At 36.2% G+C, this 23,311-nt stretch overlaps 1 protein-coding gene across 1 annotated transcript in view; it reads right to left on the bottom strand.

Moving 5' to 3' along the window:
- eys (EGF-like photoreceptor maintenance factor) overlaps positions 1-23,311 on the bottom strand; it is a 342,903-nt gene that overhangs the window by 157,818 nt on the left and 161,774 nt on the right. Inside the window, exons 23-24 of the mRNA XM_088352009.1 lie at positions 13,795-13,894; positions 7,229-7,338 (exon numbers count right to left, since the gene is read on the bottom strand). Coding sequence (XP_088208135.1) covers positions 7,229-7,338; positions 13,795-13,894 — 210 coding nt within the window. The remainder of the gene's footprint in view (positions 1-7,228; positions 7,339-13,794; positions 13,895-23,311) is intronic.

Raw genomic sequence — 23,311 nt, 5'->3', positions numbered from 1 at the left:
TGCTGGCACAAGTATAAATCTTGAGAAATGTGTTCGTATTTTTCAGACTTGAATTGTATTCAACACATTTTTAAGGCCAATGAAGGATTTTATACATTCTACTATAAAGGATTTCATACGATTAAATACAAGTTACAATTATCGAGTGCAATAAAGATTTTCACTGAGTGGGCTTCAGGTCACGCTGTTCCAAATTTGGAATGTTTTGGCTGGGGAATTTTGATAACAGAACTCTGACGTAGACTGGCAGGCATTGTTTGGAGAAGTTGTTTTGATAAGCGCTCTGCTGATATGAGTTTTTCCGACATTGGGACGCTCTTCGCCGAAGTGTTCGGAGCCCACTTGGGGGGAATTCCTGGCACGACCATAAGAGGAGCCGGCACACCAGCTTGCAGAGAGACGTGGGTTGAGAAAGGCAGAAGTTCGAGAGCGGAAGCTTGACGGACACTCAAGCGACACTAATTTGGCTAATTCGATGGAGTTCACTTAGTTAAATTGTTTAAGAAATTAAATCTGCCCCCGTGTGGAAATGCCGGTCTCTTGTTCATTTTTCCATCAAGAAACGAGCGCGCATTGTTAGGAGAATGCAGGTTGTGTTTGGTTAATGGAGTCAGATAACTAATTCAAACAATTTGGTAAACGCTACATTTTAATATTTTAATTCCTAACACCAATTAAGGCCTTGTTTTTAGAACAATCAATTCAATGCCTTTTAAGACTTCTCAAGAATTCATGGGAAGCCTTCAAAATGCAGTAAAATCAAATACAGTCCCCAATATTTGACAAATTGGCAATTAAATGAGCAAAACTAAAGCGACTCAGTAATCAAAGGTTGCTTCGACACCTGCGGATACCGCGACAGTCGTCGACGCACCGACTGTTTTTGTGCTCGCGTTTGAAAGCCGCCAATGATGTTGCGGAGTGGCGTCTCCAAGGAAACGGCATCCGTTGCGGGAGGGATGCGGGTGACCTTGTTGATGGCGTCTAAGCACAAATATGCTTCTGGACATGGATTTAAGAGGCAATCATCACCGTGCCTCCCCTGTGTGCGCTAGCTGAATAAACAGCCCGCAGACGCCGACGTTGCGCGGAAAAAAATAGAAAGTTCAGCGCCGAGAAGTCATATCGAATTAGTTGCGTTTATGTAAATGCTGCTTTATACATAGTGAAGAGGATTTTAATGAGCTGGTTCGGGGTTTGTACACCGTAGAAGAATTCAAGCACTTTTCAAGCACTTTCAAGGCCCTAAACAAAAGTATGTTTTTTCTATGTGTTGACTTTCTCATTAACTCATCTCATTACTGCACCGCTTATCCTCAGTAGGGTCGCGGGGGTGCTGGAGCCCATCCCGGCAATTATCGGGCAGTGGGCAGGGGACAGCCTGAACTGGTTGCCAGCCAATCGCAGGACACACAGGGACAGACAACTCGCTTGCTCATTCACACCTAGGGACAATTTGGACCGGCCAATCCACCTGAAAATGCATGTCTTTGGAATGTGGGAGCAAACCGGAGTGCCCAGAGGAAACCAATGCAAGCACGGGGAGAACATACAAACTCCGCACAGGAAGCCCGGTAGCTGGATTTGAACCCACACTTAGAACTGTGCCTGCACACGCGCTAACCACTGCGCCGCCGTGCTGCCCTGTGTTGGAGCCCACGTGGGGGGCTTTCCTGGCACGCCCATGGGAGGAGCCGGCACACCAGCTTGCGGAGAGACGTGGGTTGAGAAAGGCAGAAGTTTTTTGTACTTTGAGCTCATTTGGGATGTTCCCTTTGTGTCAATGGGCTGCTATAAACTGACATGAATTCTGCCATCACTCGGGCTTTCAATACGTCACACTTGATACAAACACGGAAAGGGTTCTAAAGCTGTTGGATTATAATTGAGTTCAATACGGAAGACAAAAAAAATTAGGTATTAATGTATAAAAACATTTCAAAATCTTAGAGACTGCTATCTTTTGCTTTTCGTTTTACCAATTTTATCTCATATTTTTGATCATTTAATGATGGACGGACGCTATCACTTGAGGGGGTGTTGTAACTTTAAAATCCAACCGGTGAGAACTACCAGGAAAAGTGTGTCGGTAGGCGGAGTCAAAGTTTGGAGGAACAACAAAAACGATAATGGCAAAGTACAGGGAAGAAGAAAATGGCGTCTGAATGATATAGCAAAAGGTAGTTGTCAGAAAATCAACATTGATATAATTATTATCTTTATTATTATATTAATATAATAATAATTATAACAACCATTATTATAACTCTCATCAATTCTTATTATTGGTGACTGAATTATATCAAGGGATTACTCGCATTTTAGAGTTAATAGAGGGGTAAAACTAGATTAATCTGGTAGGATAAAAACAGCGATGGAAGTAGTGATGATAATAAAGAGACCGTGTATCCACAGAGCCAATGTCAATATTTATATTCGAGAGGTGTTTGTTGTCGTAAATACACAGAAGAGCTAACAATTATTAATGAAGTCGAAGGATTTAATAAGCATATGCTTCTTCCTACTCCATATTGAACATGTACGCTATCACTGTTTGTGTTTTTTTGTTTTTGTTTTTTTGATTTCTTAGTTTGTTTTTGTTTTGTCATGTTCGAAATAAAAGTTTCATTCATTCATTGATTCAATTATGTTTTGTTTTTTTACATTTTATTTACACATCTGTGAATATTTTAATGTATATTTCATGTGTTTTGAAGGTATCCCGCGCAAAAAAAAATATGAAATTCATGGTTCACGGATGTCTCAACTGCATGGGTTGTCAGGGTACCAATGACGACCCAACTCTGGACAGTATTCGCTACTGTTGATGGTTTTAAATAATTTAGTCCATAAAATTTATTACGATTGATATCATTAAAAAAACAAAACATCTGAGGAGCTGTTAGTGTCTCGAGCGGCTCTGTTGGGTGCGACCTGTAGGGGGCAGTGACGCTTCACATGACAACACCATAATGACAAACCACCAGGCTTGTCGGCGTCATTTCCAGGGAATTAAAAACACAATTCTTCATTTATTGGGTGGTCTATAGAGTCAGACTACCAAAAAACACAGCCATGGCAACAATTTCAAGCATTTTCAAACACTTCACCCAAAATTTAAGCATTCTCTTGACCTGGAAAACACAACAGTAAAATTCAAGCGTTTAAGGACTTCAAGCACCCGTACGAACCTTGCTAATTGCAAATGGGGTGTGAAGAATTTAACAGGCTTGGCAGGGTATAAAACCAAATTTCGATGAAAAATATAACACCCGAAACAGGTCGAAATAAAAGAATAATTCTGAGGTATTTTGGAGTCTCTTCAACTTGACACAAGTGAAGTTCTATTTTTGGTTATTATTAATAACCCAATTAAACTATGTTAGAAATGTTTCTGGTACAGGAGGGGATAAAACCAAAATCTCGATGAAAAATGTAACATACTGATTAATATGCATTTTTCGATTTTTTTTAATTTGCTTACAATGAACGATGCTTATCATGCCTGGGTTGGGTTATTTCTTTGTTTTTGTGGAATAAAAAAACAAGGAACCATGACGATATATTTTTTTATGTTTATTCCAAATAAGGCTTATATTTGTTATTATTTCGTTTGCAGAGAAGAATGTTTATAGTGCCCAGTTAGTTCAATTTTAAGTTATTAAAAACTTGCAACAAGGAATTCTTATAATGCCAGGGTTGGGTTAATTTATATATTTATTTTTTGTGAACTAAAAAGGGGAAACATGGTAACAAAACAATTTGATTAATGTTTATTCCGAATAGTGTTCCATGTGTTTTTATTCTGCTTGTAAGGAAGAATGCTTAGGGTGGCAGAGTTGTATTATTTTTATTTTATTTGTATTTTTTGGGTGAAATAAAAAGGCACCAATACGATTAGAAAATCATTTAATGTTTATTCCGAATAGTGATTTGTTTTTATCCTGCTTGCAAGGGAGAGTGCCTATCGTGCCAGAGTTTGGTTATTACTTGTGAAATAAGGGGCAAATATGATGATATGCTAAAATGATTCAGGGTTTATTCCGAATTTGTTTTACCTTTGCTTTTATTTTACTTACAATAAAGACTACTCATCGTGCCAGGGTTGTGTTATATCTTTGATCTGTAGAATAAAACTGGGGAACCATGATCATTTATATTATTATGTTTATTCCAAATAAGGCTTGTATTTGTTATTATTTTGCTTGCAGAGAAGAATGCTTATAATGCCAAGTTAGTTCCATTTTGAGTTAATGGACACTTGCAACAAGGAATGCTTAACACGCCTGGGTTGCATTATTTTTCCATTTTTATTTTCATTGGTGAAATAAAAAGGGAAAAATAATAAAATTAATTTTCATTCCAAATAGTGTTCCTTGTGTTTTTATTCTGCTTGTAAGGAAGAATGCTTATCGTGGCAGAGTTTTGTTATTTTTATTTTATTTTATTTTCTGGGTGAAATAAAAAGGCACCAATATGATTAGAAAATCATTTAATGTTTATTCCAAATAGGGTTCCATGTGTTTTTATTCTGCTTGTAAGGGAGAATGCTTATCGTGGCGGAGTTTTGTTATTTTTATTTTATTTTCATTTTTTTGGGTGAAATAAAAGGGACCAATATGATGAGAAAATAATTTAATGTTTATTCCAAAATAGTGTAAGGCTTGTAATTGTTATTATTTTGCTTGCAGTGAAGAATGCTTATAATGTTTATCATGCCAGGGTTGGGTTATTTTTCAATTTCATTTTCATTGGTGAAATAAAAAGGGAAAAATCATGTAATTACTCTTTATTCCAAATAGTGTTCTGTGTGTTTTTAGTCTGCCTGCGAGGAAGAGTACTTATCGGGCCAAAGTTGGTTTATAAAAATGTTAAATAAAAACGGGGAACCATAATAATTTCTTTTTTTATGTTTATTCCAAATAAGGCTTGTATTTTTTATCATTTTGCTTGCAGAGAAGAATGCTTATAATGCCAAGTTAGTTCAATTTGGAGTCAATAAACATTTGCAACAAAGAATGTTTATCACGCCATGGTTGGGTTATTTTTTATTTTTCATTTTCATTGGTGAGATAAAAAGGGAAAACTATGATAACAAAATAATTAAATGAATGTTAATTCCAAAAGTGTTCCGTATGTTTTTATTCTGCTTGCAAGGAAGAATGCTTATCGTGCCAGAGAATAGTTATTTGTAAAATGAAAAAGCACACCTATGATTAGAAAAGCATTTAATGTTCATTCCAAAAAGCATTTAATTTGTTTTTATTTTGCTTGCAAGGAAGAGTGCTTATCGTGCCACAGCTTGATTCTTACTTGTGAAATAAAAAGGGGCAAATATGATAAAAAAAATCACCCAATGTTTATTCCAAATTAGTGTTACGTTTGTTTTTATTCTGCCTGAAATTAAGAAAATTTGCAATGCCAGGGTAGTCCTATTTTGACAAGCGAATATTCGCAAAGGAGATTGCTTAAAATGTCAAGGTTCTTCATTTCGACGATTATCGAGCAAAATCGGCAAAATCGATGACCTCTACCGCTTCATCATGAATCTAATTAGCGAGGGAATTGAAGCTGCAGGAGGATCAAGGGTAATCCTGCCTTCTCTAAATAATAACAGCGGCGAGAGGCAAGCAGGTGGGGCGCCTCACCGCAAATCCGGGACGACAGAAACAGGTGTAGCCGCGGGCCGGATAGCCTCCACGCCGCTCGCGAGGCACTCATTAATGTCATCCTCACAGTGAAGGCCTGTCCAAGCTGCCAGCAACAAAAGCCCACAGAGTGTCGTGGCTAGCCTCCACCCCCCGCTTCCAACCCTCTCCAGTGAATATCAATCGGATGCTTCTTCTTTGTGGGTACGCGCTAATGCGCCCGCCAGAGAAGGTTTCGCTAAAGCGGGGCTGTCGGACCCTTTTTAGCTGGGGCCCGCAAAATATCGCACAAGGGCCAAACAAGTGGGTTGAAAAGGGAAAGAGAAAAAGAGCGATAAAGAGAGAAAAGAGGGGAAAGAGAGAAGGGGGAAGAGAAAGAGAGAGAGAGAGAGGGAGAGCAAAAAGGGAAGAGAGAAAGAGATAAAGATGGAGCGAGAGAGAGAGAGAGAGAGAGAGAGAGAGAGAGAGAGAGAGAGAGAGAGAGAGAGAGAGAAAACGGGAGACAGGATAAGAGAGAGAGAGAGAGAGGATGGAAGAGAGAAAGAGATAAAAAAGAGAGAGAGAACAAGTGAGACAGGATAACGGAGAGAGAGAGACAGAGAGAGCGAGATAAAAGGGAAGGGAGAAAGAGATAAAAAAGAGAGAGAGAACAAGTGTGACAGGATAACAGAGAGAGATAGAGAGACAGAGAGAGAGAGAGAGAGAGAACAAGACGACAGGATAAGAGAGAGAGAGATTAAAAGAGAGAGAGAGAGACAAAGAGATAAAAAGAGAGAGAGATAGAGAGAGAGAGAGAGAGAGAGAACAAGGCAGACAGGATAAGATAGAGAGAGGAGGGAAAGAGAGAGGGATGAGAGAAAAGGCACCCAGTTCAATTTGCATTTCTAAATTAGCAACTTAGCTAGATGGAGTCCTAAATCGCTAAAGAGGTAATTTGATAGTTGGCTAGAAAGATAAACAGGTCAAAAAAATTAAAAAGCTAGGCAGCTAGCTTATAGTGTAAATAGCCAGATAGAAAGCTAAAAACAACGCTAGATAGCTAGCAAAATGAAAGAAGAAAATGTAGCTTCATAACTAGTAAAAATGGTAAAATTGTATCTAAAAATCATGCTAAAAATATAAAATGCTAGCTAGATAGCTGGCTGAACAGCTAAAAGGTTAGCTTGATAGTTAGCTAGAAAGGCCAAAAGACTAAAATATACTAGGTAGCTAGCTAAAAGTGTAACTAGCCAGATAAACAACGCGAGATAACTAGCTAAAAAGAAGAAGAAAACGCAGAGTAAAACTAATGCTAAGCGGACTTCAACATAGTGTGTAGTAGGCGACATAAAAATACTTTTGAATCAAAGTACGATTTTACGAGGTAAACCGCTAATTTGAAGAAGTCTTACATAACCGTAAAGGAATCTGATTACATTTTTCGGTATTCTGACGACGAAACGCAGTCACGTGTATCCCGTTACCTTCGGAACTGCGGGTAAGTATGCTATGAATGCATTTTAGGTTTCAGAATGGAGAAAGTGGGCCATCATGGGTATTGATTTAACTCGACAAGAAGGGAGAGCCCTAGCGTAGCTTACCTGAGCGACAGCCATGAATAAGATGCTTGAGAACGAAGTGGTCCGGGCAGGAGGAAGTGTTTTCGGGAACGTCCATTTTGCATAGATTCACCGTGAAACCTGCAGGGAAACTGAGGAAACGGAACGGGGCTTCAATTATGGGAAGGTGTTGGGTCTTTCTTTGGCACACTTACATGAAAACAGATTTATTTTTGATTTAATTGTATTGGTTTATTTTTTGTTTTCATGAATGAGTTTTATCTTTAATGCTTTACTTTGTATCAATCTAAGCACTGTATTTTTTGTATTATTTTTATAAATATTTATATTTGTTTATGTATTTTAATTTATTTTCTACTGATTTTTTTTCACCTTTTGTTTTATTGTTCATAATTAGTTTTAATTTTGGTTATATAACTATTTTTGTTATTTTTGAAATATTTTCTCGTTTAAATTATTTTTATTCCGATTTGAATATTTTTAAATCATTTTAATGAATTTATATGTACTTTATATCTATTTGCTTATTTTTGTGTATTTTCATTTATTTGTGTTGTTCATCGTTTATCATTTTTCATATTTTCTAATTTTGATTTATGTAGTTATTTTTACTTTTTTTTTTTTCTCATTTTGGGAATCGTGTGCTATGTTTTGGGGTAGCGATAGCGATTACCGGAGCGACTGCCCAAATATTGGTTTGGGTTAGCTGTAAACACTGTGAGCAATGAGTTGGGCTGGCACAGTGGCCAAAAGTGACATGCTAACAAGTTATGCTGACGGCTACATACTGAGAAATTATGCTAACGGGTACATGAATGAATGAATGAATGAATGAAAACTTTAATTCGAACATTGACATAAAAACAGACCAAAAACAATAACCCAACACCAAAATAATCTTACATAACATGTTTGAAAAGGGGTAGTAAGAAGCAGATGCTTATTTTCCCTACATGCTAAAGAGTCATGCTAACTGCTATATGCTTAGTCATATGTTAATAATTTATTACAGCTCCCCGCTAACAAATTACAGGAACGACTGCAAGCTGACAAATTATGCTAACGGCTACATGCTAACAGCCACATGCTGACAAGTCATGCTAACATCTAAATGCTATCGGCTGTATGCTAACAAATAGCTGTAGCCGCTACTTGTTAACAGCCACACGTCAACAAGTCATGCCGACAGCTAAATGGTATTGGCTGTAAGCTAAAAAAAAGTGGTAGCGGCTATATGATAACAGCTGCATGCTATCGAGTCATGCTAACAGCTACATTCTAACAGGTCTGGCCAACGGCTACATGCTAAAGAGTTATGCTAACTGCTACGTGTTAACAAGTTATCCACTCGTAAGCATTTACCATTTTGCCCATTGAAAATGTTATTACACGGTGTAATAACATCGTTATTACTATGTTATTAATATAGCGGTGATTTTTTTAGACTTCCCTTTAGGCATCTCCTTATTGCTATCGACGTGCCAACGACTACATGCTAAAGAGTTATGCTGACTGCTACATGCTAACAGGTTATCCACTCGTTAGCATTGACCATTTTGCCCATTGAAAATGTTATTACAGAGTGTAATAACAGTGTTATTACTAGAGCTGATCTTTAGACATCCCCTAAGGTATCTCCTTTTTGCTATAGACGTGCCAACGACTACATGCTAACAACTTTATGCTAACAGTTAAATGCTAATTTTTGCCATTTCCAGTCCCAACTCTCACAATTGACAAGGGGATTGTCTAGTTATAATTATTATTATTATTCTCGTTATTATTTGTCTTTGTTATCATTTATTATTTTATGATTTCCCAAATGCCTTAAAACACATCTTACAGTGAAAAATAAAATTATCAAAATGAAAAAAAATTCTCTTTTAAGTTATATATATAATATATATATTTTGAGTTGTTGCGCCTGTGTAGTGAAGTGAAGCGCGCATGATTTGCTTTCATTTCATCGGACAAAATAACAGCAAAAAAAACAAGCACTTTGTTTGCCTTGGCAACCTGGAACTGACCACGGATGCACAACAGAGGGCTCCTGAGGCTACACGAGACAGGTGCAGTCCCCAATATGTACCACTTCAATCGGCAAGTGCGAATCAAACAATCTGTTGCACGGTTGAAAAAAAGGAAAAATGGATGCCGGTACAAATCAAATATTGAAATTGCGTTGATTTTTTGTCAGGACCAGAACGGAAACAGGACCCACTCGCGTATCATTTACCACAAGCTTTATTGAAGGAACGAGGAAGGGGTGCACCCACCCACGCTCTGAAGTTCGCTGGATGCGGGAAGCAAGTCGCTCTCGTACTCGGCTTGAAATGGATCTTCCGTGGCGAGTGATGGCGGTGTCGGGGACGGAAAAAAAACGGTCGGTAGCCGGGAAAGGAGAGCAAAAACATGGTTGGGGTCGGATGCGAGCCGTAAGCCAAGACGGGAGAGCGGACATGATCAGGATCAAAAGGGGTTGTAGCCGGAGACAAACAGGAGCAAAACGGGATAGGCGGGGGTCAGGGTCCAAAAAGGCTTGCCTTGAACACACGGAGATTTGGAGACACACCAACAAAAGGGGATTGACAGGATAGGGTTTAAATAGTGGAGAAGCCAATCTGTCAACATGCTGCAGCCAATTGGGTGCCATGGCAACCATGACCGTTTTTTCCAGTATTGGGGACCAGAACCATCCGCTGGTTAAAGTAAACCGATCTTTCGATGTTTATTTGATCCTAACGCGAGATGATTCGACGGCGGAGATAAGGGATCGGATTTCTTGGAAGTTCTCTTTGATTTCGTGACGCGGTAGCTGCTCTGTCGGCGATAAGATCGTCAGTCACGATTGTGTGTAGCAGGGGTTGGGAAACTTTTTGATCCGTCAATGTAAAAATATTTAGATATTTTTGGGAGGGAGCCGCACCATATATATATTGCAAAACTAAATTCCACAAAACCTTAAAAGCGGCTTTCCAGACAAAAGCTAATTTTTTAGCACATTATATTTCACTGTGTGATGTTTGATGGTTTGATCAAATCTATGAAATAATAATGTCTCCTATTCGTATAAATATACCACCTGAAATAAGTCTCCCTCCCAGAGGTACTAAAGAGTATTAAACCTCGTTTTTGTCCTAAATAATTTCAAAACAAGGTGCAAGCAAAGCTCTTTGGTAAAAATGTTACCAAATACTGCAAACAAAGATACCAATGTATTTACCTTCAGTGCAGACGACGCTGGGAGAGGAAGAGGAAAATGCACCCTCTATATAGCTCTGCCCATTTCAACTGCTCACCCAATCAAATTGCTCCCGGTGCTTTGCTAAAGCTTTTGGGTAAAAAGTGTGTTTTGTGGCTTTTCATCATAAAGTTTCTCAACAATAAACTTTATTGTTTAATGAGCTTCCATATACATTATTATTTAGCCATTTCAGAGTCTTTTGGTGTGACACCCTGACTGTAACTGTTGAGATAGGATCGTATAGTGTTCCTTCAAAATAAAACACGTAAAACTAAGAAAAATTAGATTATCAAACATATATAAATCCACTAATACAAAAATACTAGTAATTTGATAAAAACAATACATACGCATACAAATAAAAACATACTAATCATAAAACACATTAGAAATAGATACATACAAATACGATGCAAAAAAATATATACTTTCTTCAAGACTTATCTCAAGGTTGAGATAGGATTATATTGTGTTCCTTCAAATTAAACACATCTAACTAAGAAAAGTAAATTATATAAACAAAAACAATTAAAAATAAAAATATACATAAAGTAAATTCATGAATAGAAACAAAATGCAAAAATATTAATGATTAAAAACAATAATTATAAAAGAATTACTTCAATATTGAGATTGGATTGTCATGTTAAAAACTTGAGCCCCAAAAAGCTGTATGAACTAGAGGTAATAAATAAATGGCGAGAGTTTTAGATCTATTATTTACCACAGAAAAAGGGACAAGTGACACTAAAATTTTCTCATGTAGATATACTTCACAGTCAAAGCCTTATTTACATCTTCAACAGCTTCCCTATTGTATTCCAAACAATTGAGTCACAGGTTCGATCGGGGAGGAGAGTTCAACATAGCAAGAGGACATAATCGTACAAGAAACATCCAACAAACCGGAGAAAAATAAACATGACAATGCAGCAGCCTCGCCTCTCAGGCGAATGGTGGAGCGGTTCACTAGGTGATACAACTCTTTGAAGCAAGGAAAACATTCTATTCAACTGTAGGAACGCTGTGTGATTAAGAGAATTCTAATTCCAATTGGAATTCTAACATTGTAGTTGGTGAATAATAATAACCATTATCCCATCAGAAAGAGAAGCCTAACATTTGAGTCACAGGGTTGATAGGGGAGGAGAGTTCAACATAGCAAGAGGACACCAACGTAAAACAAGAAACATCCAACAGACCGGGGAAAAATAAACATGACGATGCAGCAGCTTCGCCTCTCAGGCGAATGGTTGAGTGGTTCACTAGGTGATAAAACTCTTTGAAAAAAGGAAAACACTCTACTCAACTGCAGGAACCATATATGATTGAGGCAATTCTAATTCCAATTCCATCATTGTAGTAAGCAAATAATAATAACCATTATCCCATTTAGGCCCGGGCCCGAGATCTTACCTCTAGTTTACATTGAGATGTTCTGAAAAGAACCGTCAATAACCTTAAACATGTGCCTTCCATCTTTTCTTGCAGGGTTCACCCTGTCACCAACTTACGGTTCAATTTGCAGACCTTTGCTCCGCCCCCACCAAGATGGCAGCCGTCTTAATAGTGTGCGGTGTGAGTGCGCCTCTCGCAACATGTCCTCCGCTTAATTGCTTGGTCTGACCTTGCGCCCGTGTCACGTTTTAATGTGACAAGCAGAAGTTGAAAAAGGCCAGCCTTCTCCTTCAATATTGATTTAGTAGACCGCAATTCTTAGACTCACTTCAAGGTAAATTTAGGCGCGTGGCTGTGCATGCTAAAACACTTGCTTGAAAAAAAAGACTAGCTGATAAAGATACGGCGGCGTGGAAAAGTGTTAGCGCCCGTGGTCGTTTGCGGGATTTTTCGCCCTTTGCAGCATGTCGGATTTTCTCCTTGACTAGAACTGTACCTGTGGACTTCCATTTTCTCACATTGGATGCTGGCGGCTAAACTCCCTGAGCTAGCATTTTGTGACATTGTTTTATTAAAGAGAAAGAAGGGGAGGGAGAAGGAAAATGAGAGAGAGAAAGACAGAGAACGAAAGAGAGCAAAAAAGATAAAGAAAATGAAAGAGAGCAAAAAAGATAAAGAGAACAAGAAAAACAATAAGACAGAAAGAAAGAAAGAGAAAAGAAAAAAAAAATAAACAGAGAAAGAAAAAAAGAGAAAAATGAATAAAAGAAGAAAAAGAAAGAAAGCAGAAAAAGAAAAAAGTAAAAAACAAAAACAAGAGAGAAACAGAGAAAGAGAATAGAAATAAAAAGAAAAGAGGGAAAGAAAAAAAGGAAAAAGATATAAGAAAAAGAAAAAAGTAAAAGAAAAAAGACAAAAAAGACAAAAAAAGAAAAAAGGGAAAGAAATAAAGAAAGACAGAAAAAAGGGAAAGAATAAAAGAAAGAGAATAGAAAGAAAAAAGAAAGAAAGAAAAAAGAACAAGAAAAAAGAAAAAAAGGAAAAGAAAAAAAGAGAGAAAGAAAAAGTAAAAATAAAATAGAGAAATAAAGAAAACAAGAGAGAAAGAGAGATTGAGAAAACAAATAAAAACAAAAGAGAGAAATAAAATAAAAAACAAGAAAATGAAAAAGAAAAGAAAAAAAGAAAAATGAAAAAGAAAAAAGAAAAATGAAAAAGAAAAAAGAAAAAGGAAAAAGAAAAAAAATGAAAGAAAAAAATAAAGACAATAGAAAGGAAAAAAAAAGAAAAAATAAAAAAATACAAGAAAAAATTAAAATAAAGACAGAATGAAGGAAAGAAGGAAAAACGAAAGAAAATAAGAATTAAAAAAGAAAGAAAGAATAAAAAACAAAGAAAGAAAGAAAGAAGCACAGAAAGAAAGAGAAAATAAATGGAGTGAGGAAAGAAAAAAGGAAGAAATAAAAATAGAAAAAAGGAAGAAAATAATGAAACAATGAAATCAATAAAGTGAAACAGAAAGAAGAAGAGAAAGAGAGAAAGAAGGGAAGAAAGAATAAAAGACAAAAATAATGTAGGTCACTGTACGACCGCCAGAGCAACTTGCCATTCGGAATCCTGGTGTTCACGCCAGAAGACAAAAAGGTAGTCACTGGTTTTTGCGATGCATTTCTCAAATTGTGCATACTTAAAGGTAAAATTCCATTCTAAAGGGACATTTCAAAACTACTTTTCTATAAAACCCCCAAAGAATTGGTCCATCACACAACATGAAAAAATAAATACAACTCTCATAGATTCCAACCGAATGGTAACTAGAAAACTGGAGAAGAAGGGCACCAATGATGATGGAGCAGTAGCACATATTCACCATTGTAAAATAACAAAATAAACCCGATCCACCAAGTACAACGGAGGAAGTGAAAAGACAGAGACGGATACTCACCTTAGTGGAAAACACCGGGACAGATATCCATCCGATTGGTCGATAATCCTCCCGCCATTTTGGCGGGCCTCCCCGTCGATGTTAACTTCGCGTCGGGCCCCTACAAAATAAAAACCCTTATTTCTTATTCCCAACAGGGGGCGCTTGGTGGTTAAAAAAGACAATTGTTACCTTGGAACACAAACAAAATAGAATATCCTTGCACGTTGCCATAGTAACAGGAGACAGTCGATGAATGTAGCTCTGTTCTTTAACCGATTGGGTCAAAAATAACCCAATTCGCTGGAACCATCCATTGAATAAATATACATGGATAGAAAATGAAAGTTATTTATTTAGAATAAAAAAACTACCGTATTTGTATTTAAATTCCCCAAAAGTAACCTTATGTATCTATAACTATCCTGGGTTAGTTTTTAAGACTTAATTGGGTTATTGCAGTTACATTTAGGTTTACTGTAACACTCCGGAATTGGGTCGTTCTAGTTAAAATATATATATATATAAATACATACATTTGTTAAACATTTTTTTACTGGTAATTACAAAAATAGGGGAAAAAAAAAATCATTTTTGTTCAACAAACCCAAAAATTGGGTCGTTTGGGTTCAAGAAAATATCCTGAAAATTCTAAGAAATATATAAGGAGGTTTTTTTGTGCAAAAGGAAATATGATCATAAATAAATACCTGTGAAACTAAAAACAAAAAAAAGGTTATTTTTTTCTTTAACAACGTAAATAATTGGGTTGTTAATTTTGTATAGAATTATGAACCCAAAGTACATTTAAAAAAAGAACCACTGGGGAATTGTGTGAGAAAAAAACCTCAATAATAAATAATTAATAAAATACAATAAATAAAATTAAAATAAAAACAGACAGAAAAAGAATCACTGGGTAATTTAAATAAATGTTAAAAATAGGGTTATTTCGTAAGAAAAAAAGAGAAAAAAAGAATTACTGGGAAATGAAAACGATCTTTGAAAAATTAAGTTATTTTGTAAACTTGAAAAAGATTAAAAATAGAATAAAAAGACAAAAAAAAGAATCATTAGTTAATAAAAAAATAGAAATAAAAAGTTTTTGGGTGTAAAAAAGAATATTGGTAAATAATTACTTGATAAACTACCATATTTTCCGCACTATAGGGCGCACCTAAAAGCCTTTATTTTTTTCAAAAACTGACCATGCGCCTTATAATACAGTGCGCCTTATATAGGGATCAATATTAAGTCGCAAGGTCTCGCAACATAGGCAAGCAGCCGCCGACTAGATTTTTCCTCGTAGGCGATGTGGTCCGCGGTGTATGCTGGGATTTATTTACAGGCGTTTCATTGGCTAACCAATGTGTCAATCATCATTTGAATCCATCACTATTGGCTAAAGTTATTCGGAGGTAAAGGGGGCGGATCCTTTTTATCATTTACAGGCTGGCATAGGCTAAAGCGGCAAAACAAAGCCTGCAATTGGCCGAAAAAGATGAATGTGAATAGCAAGTCTGGTTGTCTACGGCATAGAGGAAACATGTTTTACCATTCTGTATTTGTAAATATTTTACTCTCCTGGATTTACTACACTCACGGATATAAGAGGACCATGGTTGCACATTATTATTGAACGCAACGACTTCGGTGAGCTACTCCGGCTATATATTTTCCCAGTATCTTGTTTCAGAGTGATCTCGATGTTTCTGTGATGGGTCTTTTTTTAAATTAAACTCAATTCCAAGTGTTTATTGTCATATGCACAGTAAAGTTGCGAGCGAAAAAGTAAATAGAAGCTAAGGAATGGTTGGCATTTCTTGAATCCCAAGACTTTAACCTTCCGAATGATATTTGGAACGATGCATTTGAGTGACATCGTACAGATACTGTTTCCGTACATGTCTGAGACACGTATTTGCTTCTTTGCAAGCTTTGGGAATGTTAAGGGTGTAATCAGTTGGACTGAACTATCTGACTGTTTTGTCGACGTTCCCATTGTAGCGCCTTATAATCCGGTGCGCCTTATGTATGTCAAATATAGGACCAAAAACTATTTTTTGGGGGTGCGCCCTATAACCCGGTGCGCCCTATAGTGCGGAAAATACGGTAAAAACAAAAACAATTTTTTTTCCATGACACCATCAATAATTAGGTTGTTAATTTTGTAAAGAAAAAAGAGGAAAATAAAAATTAAAAAAAAAGATCACTGGATAATTCAAAAAATGTTTGAAATTAAAGGAAAAAAAGATAAAAAAAAAACAATTACTGGACTATTAAACAAAAGAAATGTTTTTTTTCCCATAACCCAACCATGTCAGTCATTTATTTAATGAAAACGTTTGAAAATAAAATAAAATTTAAAATAAAAATGACCATACACCGTCATTTTCTTTCAAACTCCAAATATAATGTCATTCATAGAAACCTTTTAAAAATAAAATCTATTTTGTAAAGAAATAAATACAATAAAAAAACTGAAAAGAAAGAATCACTGGGAAATTAAATTGTGTAAAAATGTTTGGAAAAAAATAAAGTTATTTTGTCAAAAAATAAAATAAAGCGGTCGAACAAGAATCCCAGGTAAATTGAAAAACATTTAAAAAAAATAGGTTATTTTTAAAAATGAATAAAAATAAATAACGGACCAAAAAGAATCACTTGAACATCTAAATAAAAATGTTCCAAAAACGGGTTATTTTGTTTAAAAAAAAGGAAAAAAAATAGAAAAAAATACTCAGTGGAACATATACAAAATGTTTCTAAAAAAGGTTATTTAGTTAATAAAAGGAGAAAAAAACAGAAAAAAGAGAAAAAAGGAAAAAAAGAGGAAACAAGAGAAAAGAGTGAAAAAAGAAAAAAAGAGAGAAAAAAGGATTACTGGAATATTTAAAAAATGTTTTGGAAAAAGGGCTTATTTTGTAAAAAAAAGTTTTTGCCCATAACCCAACCCTGTCAGTCAGTTAAATGAGGAAAAGGTTGAAATAAAAAAATAAAAAAATAACAATTACAATATACCGACCCAAAAATTGGATTCATTTGGTTTCAAACTCCAAATATCATGTCATTGATTAAAACATGAAGGTCCTTTTTCCAAAAAATCATTCACAAAAAGCCCCCACATTTCGGGTCAAAAACCCATTAAGTAGCATCAAGCCTATCCAAGTATTCGCATGGTCCATTTTGGGCCTAATTTGGGTTAGTTTTTGTCCGCGCGTGTATTTGTAAAGTGTCCTTGAACGCAACGCTCCCGCTTTCCACTTAACGATTCAACTGCCTATTCCATCGAAACCTAAACTGCTTCGTCAGGCTCATTCTTTCTTTTCGACACATCCAAACTTGATTGAGTTCTTTTTAACCGTATCGATGTTTTTCCCTCGAGTGTGGTTCGTGATGAAGCGGTGGTCTCGAACTCGCGGCCCGCGGGCTAGTTGCCGCCCCTCGGATGATATTCTCAGGCCCCCGCCTTAAAGGGACAGTGGATATTATGTTTCCTGCTTGACGTTGAAAAGGAGTCATATAAGAAAATCAAAAAGACAAAGCGAAAGACAAAAAGTCAAACTAAGAAAAAAAGTAAAAGACAAAGTAAAAAAGGAAAAGATGAAGTGAAACTCGAGAAAAGGAAAATAAAAATGGAGAAAAAGAAAATTAGAAAAGAGAAAAATGAAAGAAAAGACAAAAAGTCAAACTCAAGAAAAAAGTAAAAGAAAAATGAAGAAAAAAAGAAATGAGACAAAAAGTAAAACTGAGAAAAAAACAGAAGGAACATAAAAACAAATTAAAAAAATAGAAAAAGAGAAGAAAACAGGGACTAAAAGAAAAGACAAAGTGAAACTCGAGAAAAAAGGAAATGAAAAAAGAGCAAAATGAAAGAAAAAGGAATAAAACAATAAGTCAAACTAGAAAAAAAAGTAAAAGGAAAAAGGAAAAGACTAAGTGAAAGTTAAGAAAACAAGGAAAATAAAAAATAGGGAAAAAAAAACAAAAGAAAAGAGAAACATAAAGGAAAAGGTAACAAGACAAAATGTGAAACTTAAAAAAAGGAAAATAAAACATGGGGGTAAAGAAGACAAGAGAAGATAAACAAAGGAATTAGAAACAAGACAAAAAGTGAAACTCAAGAAAAAAAAAGAAAATAATATTGAAAAAAAGAAAAGACAAAGTGAAACTTGAGAAAAACAGGAAGATAATAAAAAAAGAAAAGAAAAGACTAAGTGAAACTTGAGAAAAAAAGAAAATAACAAATGGGGGGGTAAATAAAATAAGATACCAGAAACATGACAAAAAGTGAACCTCAAGCAAAAAAGTCAGAAAAAAAGGAAAAGACGAAGTGAAACTTGAGAAAAAAAAAGAAAAACAAAACAGAAAAGAGAAAAATGAAAGAAAAAAGAACCAATTAAAAAAAAGGAAAAGAACAACGAAGAGAGAAAAGACAAAGTGAAACTTGAGAAATAAAAAGAAAATTTGATTGCTCCAGATTAAAAAGTGGGACTTGAGCGTCCTCTTGAAATGATCAAGGGTCACTGCACACCCGACTGTTCCGTGGATGAGGACCTATTTGGCGGCATGCTGCTTCGCTGTAGGTTTTGTGTCCTCACCCCGAAAACATTCAGCTGGTAAAATCACCTTAAAATTCATCCTGAAACACACAGGCGGCCAATGCTACGATTTTAAAACTAGTTTTATGCAATCCCTTCCCGGGTTCCCGTAAGCACCCGTGCTGCAGAATTGTGCAATCGCTGCAAGCGAGCGATACTCCTCTTGGGAAGACCAGAGAGCAGGGCATTGCAAGAATCTAAACCACAGGTGTCAAACTGGCGGCCCGCGGGCCAGATCAGGCCCGCTAAGGGATTGAATCCGGCCCGCGAGACAAGACTCAGAGAAGCGCAAGAGAAAAACAAGCTGCAGGTTGAAATATGTCAACTTGATGTTTTGATGTTGCCAAAGCCAGGTGCCTCGAACAAAGACACTGTACTTGTATTTATTTATTTCTCTCTCTCTCTCTCTCTCTCTCTCTCTCTCTCTCTCTCTCTCTTTTCCACTTTTCTCCCACTCTGTGCCTTCCCCTTTACTCTGTGTGTCTCTCTTTTTCCTCTTCCTTTTTTGCTCTTTGTCTCTCTCTCTTTTTCTGTGTCTTTTAACCTCTTTTACTCTAACTTCCTTTTTTCCTTTTCTCTCTTTTCTCTTTCTCTCTTCAAACCCTACACGCTTTCTTTTCTCTCTTTCTGTCTTTCTATTTCTCATTGGATTTCTTTCTTCCTCTCCCTTTCTTTTCCCCCTCTCTCACGACTTTTTATCTTTTGTTTCTCACCCTCTCTCCCTCTCTCTCTTTTTCTTTCTTTGTCCCGCCCTCTCTCCTTTTCCCTCCCTCTTTCACTTATTTCTTTATCTCTCTTTTTCTTTCTCTTTAATCTACTAGTTCGGCCCCCGACAGAATGTTTGTTCTATTGTGTGGCCCCCGACTCAAAATGATTTTGACACCCATGATCTAAACGATAATAGATTTTGTACTCCGCATTTTATTGCAATAATAATCGTGCAGTATCACCTTTATTTTGAAAGGTGACATTTTCCCGAGCGTGGCTCCGATCGAAACGTATGTCCTTCCGAAGGATTTGACGGCAAACTCACAGCTCGTCGCTAAAAACCGTTTGACTGCTTTCGACTTTTAAAGAAAATGACGGAAAAAGAGCGATTCCAGAAAAAAAAAGGAAAATGAATGATACAAGATGCGCATGTTTGCGTAACAGGTGCACGTTCGGTAACGGCCTTGCTATAAGCTGTCGCCTGATCACGTAATTAGGCACAATTTCACATTGTGTCGGCGTTATTTTCCCTTCGACATCTGCTGTAAAAAATGGAGATCCCGAGTCGCACTTGCCGGATCGTTAGTGAGGATGTTTTGCTTTTAACTAAGACGAGAAAGTATATAAGGAGTTTTTTTTTTGGTGTAAAAGAAAATATGATCATAAATAAATACCTGTGAAGTTGAAAACAAAAAAAAAGGTTATCTTTTTCTTTAAGAACGTAAATAATTGGGTTGTTAATTTTGTATGGAATTATGAACCCAAAATAAGTTAAAAAAATTTGTGTGAAAAAAAATAATAATAAATAATTAATAAAATAAAATATATACAATAAAAACAGACAAGAAAGAATCACTGGGTAATTTAAATAAATGTTTATAAAATAAGGTTATTTCGTAAGAAAAAAAAAGCGAAAAAAAGAAATACTGGGAAATGAAAACCATCTTTGAAAAATGTAAAAAGTTATTTTGTAAACTTGAAAAAGATTAAAAAATAGAATAAAAAGACAAAAAAGAATCACTAGTAAATTGAAAAATTGAAATAAAAAGTTTTTGGTGTAAAAAATAATATTGGTAAATAACTACTTGATAAACTAAAAACAAAAAAACAAAACAAAAAAAAACACTTTTTTTTTCCATGACATCTTTAATAATTAGGTTGTAAATTTTGTAAAGAAAGAAGAGGAAAATAATAATAATAAAAAAAGATCACTGGATAATTCAAAAAATGTTTGAAATTAAAGGAAAAAAAGATAAAAAAAAAATGACTGGACTATTAAAAATAAGAAATGTTTTTTTTCAATGACCCAACCATGTTATGGGAACAAGCGGTACAAAACGACTTAAAGAATGAATTTATTGTAATTCATGTCACACTATTTTTATTTTTTTTTAATGTGAGAAGTAATGCTCAAGAAACGCTCCATTGCAATTTTTTTTTAGAATTTCAAAGAGAAAATAGTCTTTTTAGAACATGCTTTGATATCATTGGCACTAAATGTCTTAGAAAATAAGACATATTAAATGATCAAAAAGCGCCCTTGTACAAAGCGGGTGTTTTAGTGGTTGAGTGAGCCTATTTACCACCCTACTCCTAATAAATACAACCTGGTAATAACATAGTAATAACACGATACACAATAATCAGTCATTATAAAACGTGTTTTTTTCATGTGCTACTAAATTATATTTCGTATCTCTTCCTAATGTTGTTCAATGGGAATAAAATCATATTCCCAGTCTACCAGGAAATATATTCAAATAAAACGGGCGTACTAGGAGAAAATCAAATCATTAAATTCGTGCCCTTGCATAAGACAGATCTTTCAGTGGTTAACCTTCACATAATAATAACCTGGTAATAACACAGTAATAACATGGTAATAACACGATACACGATAATCAGTCATTATAAAACGTGTTTTTTTCATGTGCTACTAAATTATATTTCGTTACTCTTCCTAATGTTTTCAGTCAATGGGAATAAAATCATATTCCCAGTTTACCAGGAAATATATTCAAATAAAACGGGCGTACTAGGAGAAAATCAAATCATTAAATTCGTGCCCTTGCATAAGACAGATCTTTCAGTGGTTAACCTTCACAAAAATAATAACCTGGTAATAACACAGTAATAATATGGTAATAACACGATACACAATAATCAGTAATAATAAAAGGTGTTTTTTTTCATGTGCTAGTCAAGTCAAGTCAAGTCAAATTTATTTATATAGCTCTTAATCACAAAAATGTCTCAAAGGACTGCACAGGATTACAGTTACAAAATTACACAATTACCTGATCTTAAACCAGCATGCGGGCAAGGAAAACTCAAAAACCTCAGTGTGAGGAGAAAAGAGAAACCTTGAGAAAGGACCTCACATGTGGTAATCCCCCTTCCAGGATTGACCAGGGTGAATTACAATTAGCATTACTGTACACATAATAGTAAACATAAGGTAAGATGTTGAAAATGTCCGGAAAGTGCATGACATCAACGACGCCCCCAGCCTGCAAACCAGTCCAGAAAGTCTATGACGGCCACGACGCTGCCTCCCGTCTCTGCCAGCTGATAAATGCAGGGGTTGACATGCTGCAGGTCAGACGCCGGTCCGCTGACCCATCCCAAATCATCCTTCTCCTTCGTTTCAGCCAGGCAGGCGTCGGAAAAAGACAGGACAAAACAGAATATGAGGTGGGCATCAATCATATGCTTTGGAATAGAAATGTGTCTTAAGCCTCGATTTAAAAACTTCCGTTGAGGTTGCAGATCTTATCTCCGGAGGCAGGGCGTTCCATAACACCGGGGCCCGGATGGAGAACGCTCTCGAGCCCGCAGACTTCTTGGCTCTCGGAGTCACAAGTAGACCGGCATTTTCCGAGCGCAGACTCCGTGCAGGAACATAGGGGGAAATCAAATCGGAGAGATAAGAGGGTGCAAGCCCATGCAAACATTTATATGTTAATAAGAGAACCTTAAAGTCACATCTTAAGTGGACTGGGAGCCAGTGCAAGTTGGCCAATACAGGAGTAATATGCTCAAACTTTTTGGTCTTAGTCAAAAGTCTAGCTGCCGCATTCTGAACCAGCTGCAAACTTTTAATGCTAGACATCGGGAGACCAGAAAGCAATACATTACAGTAATCAAGCCGAGAAGTAATAAACGCATGAATTAAAATCTCTGCATCTGATTGGGACAGCATCGAACGAATCTTCGCAATATTACGGAGGTGGTAGAAAGCTATTCTAGTAATATTTTTCACGTGTAACTGAAACGACAGATTAGGATCAAATATAACACCTAGATTTTTGACCGAGTCACTATGGGTGATATTACATTTGTCTAGGTTCAGGGTAGTGTTTGAAAACAACTGACGACAGTGAGCTGGACCAATAATCAACATTTCAGTTTTTTCTGGGTTAAGGCGTAAAAAATTATTTGACATCCATCTTTGAATCTCAGTAAGGCAAGCCTCCAGATTTCTAAAACTTTAATGTCCATTTTTTTCCAGTGGCACATACAGTTGAGTGTCATCTGCATAGCAATGGAAACTAATATTATACTTGCGGATAATGTCACCAAGCGGGATCATATAAATACTAAAAAGAAGGGGGCCAAGTACAGAGCCTTGAGGAACACCACAAGGGACATTAGATTGTTTAGAGGTCAGATTGCCATAGTTAACACATTGCATCCTGTCTGACAGGTAGGACCTAAACCACGAGAGTACAGTTCCTGAGATACCAATGCGTTCTAGACGAACCAATAATATGTTGTGGTCGACCGTATCAAAAGCAGCGCTGAGATCCAGCAGCAGTAACATTGATGAGGCACCAGAATCTATTGTTAAGAGGAGATCATTGGTTACTTTAGCAAGGGCTGTCTCAGTAGAATGATTTGCCCTAAATGCTGACTGGACAGTTTCAAAAAGGTTATTTTCTGACATGAAGTCATTTAGCTGCTGTGCAACGACCTTTTCAAGTACTTTCGCAAAAAATGGCAGATTTGACACTGGCCTATAATTACCTAGGCTTTCTGGGTCAAGGTTAGGTCGCTTAAGCGTGGGTTTAATGACGGCAGACTTGAAGGCTACAGGAACAATACCCGAGGATAGCGATATATTAATAATATTTAAAACTGATGGTCCTAAGATCCCAAACAGATCCTTCACCAGTGAAGCTGGAAACGGATCAAGCAGGCACGTAGTTTGTTTGGCCCTACTGACCATC

Source organism: Urocampus carinirostris, chromosome 13, assembly GCF_059441175.1.
Source record: "Urocampus carinirostris isolate Australia breed hairy pipefish chromosome 13, RoL_Ucar_1.0, whole genome shotgun sequence".
NCBI lineage: Eukaryota > Metazoa > Chordata > Actinopteri > Syngnathiformes > Syngnathidae > Urocampus > Urocampus carinirostris.
This window is presented reverse-complemented; position numbering and strand designations above follow the sequence as displayed.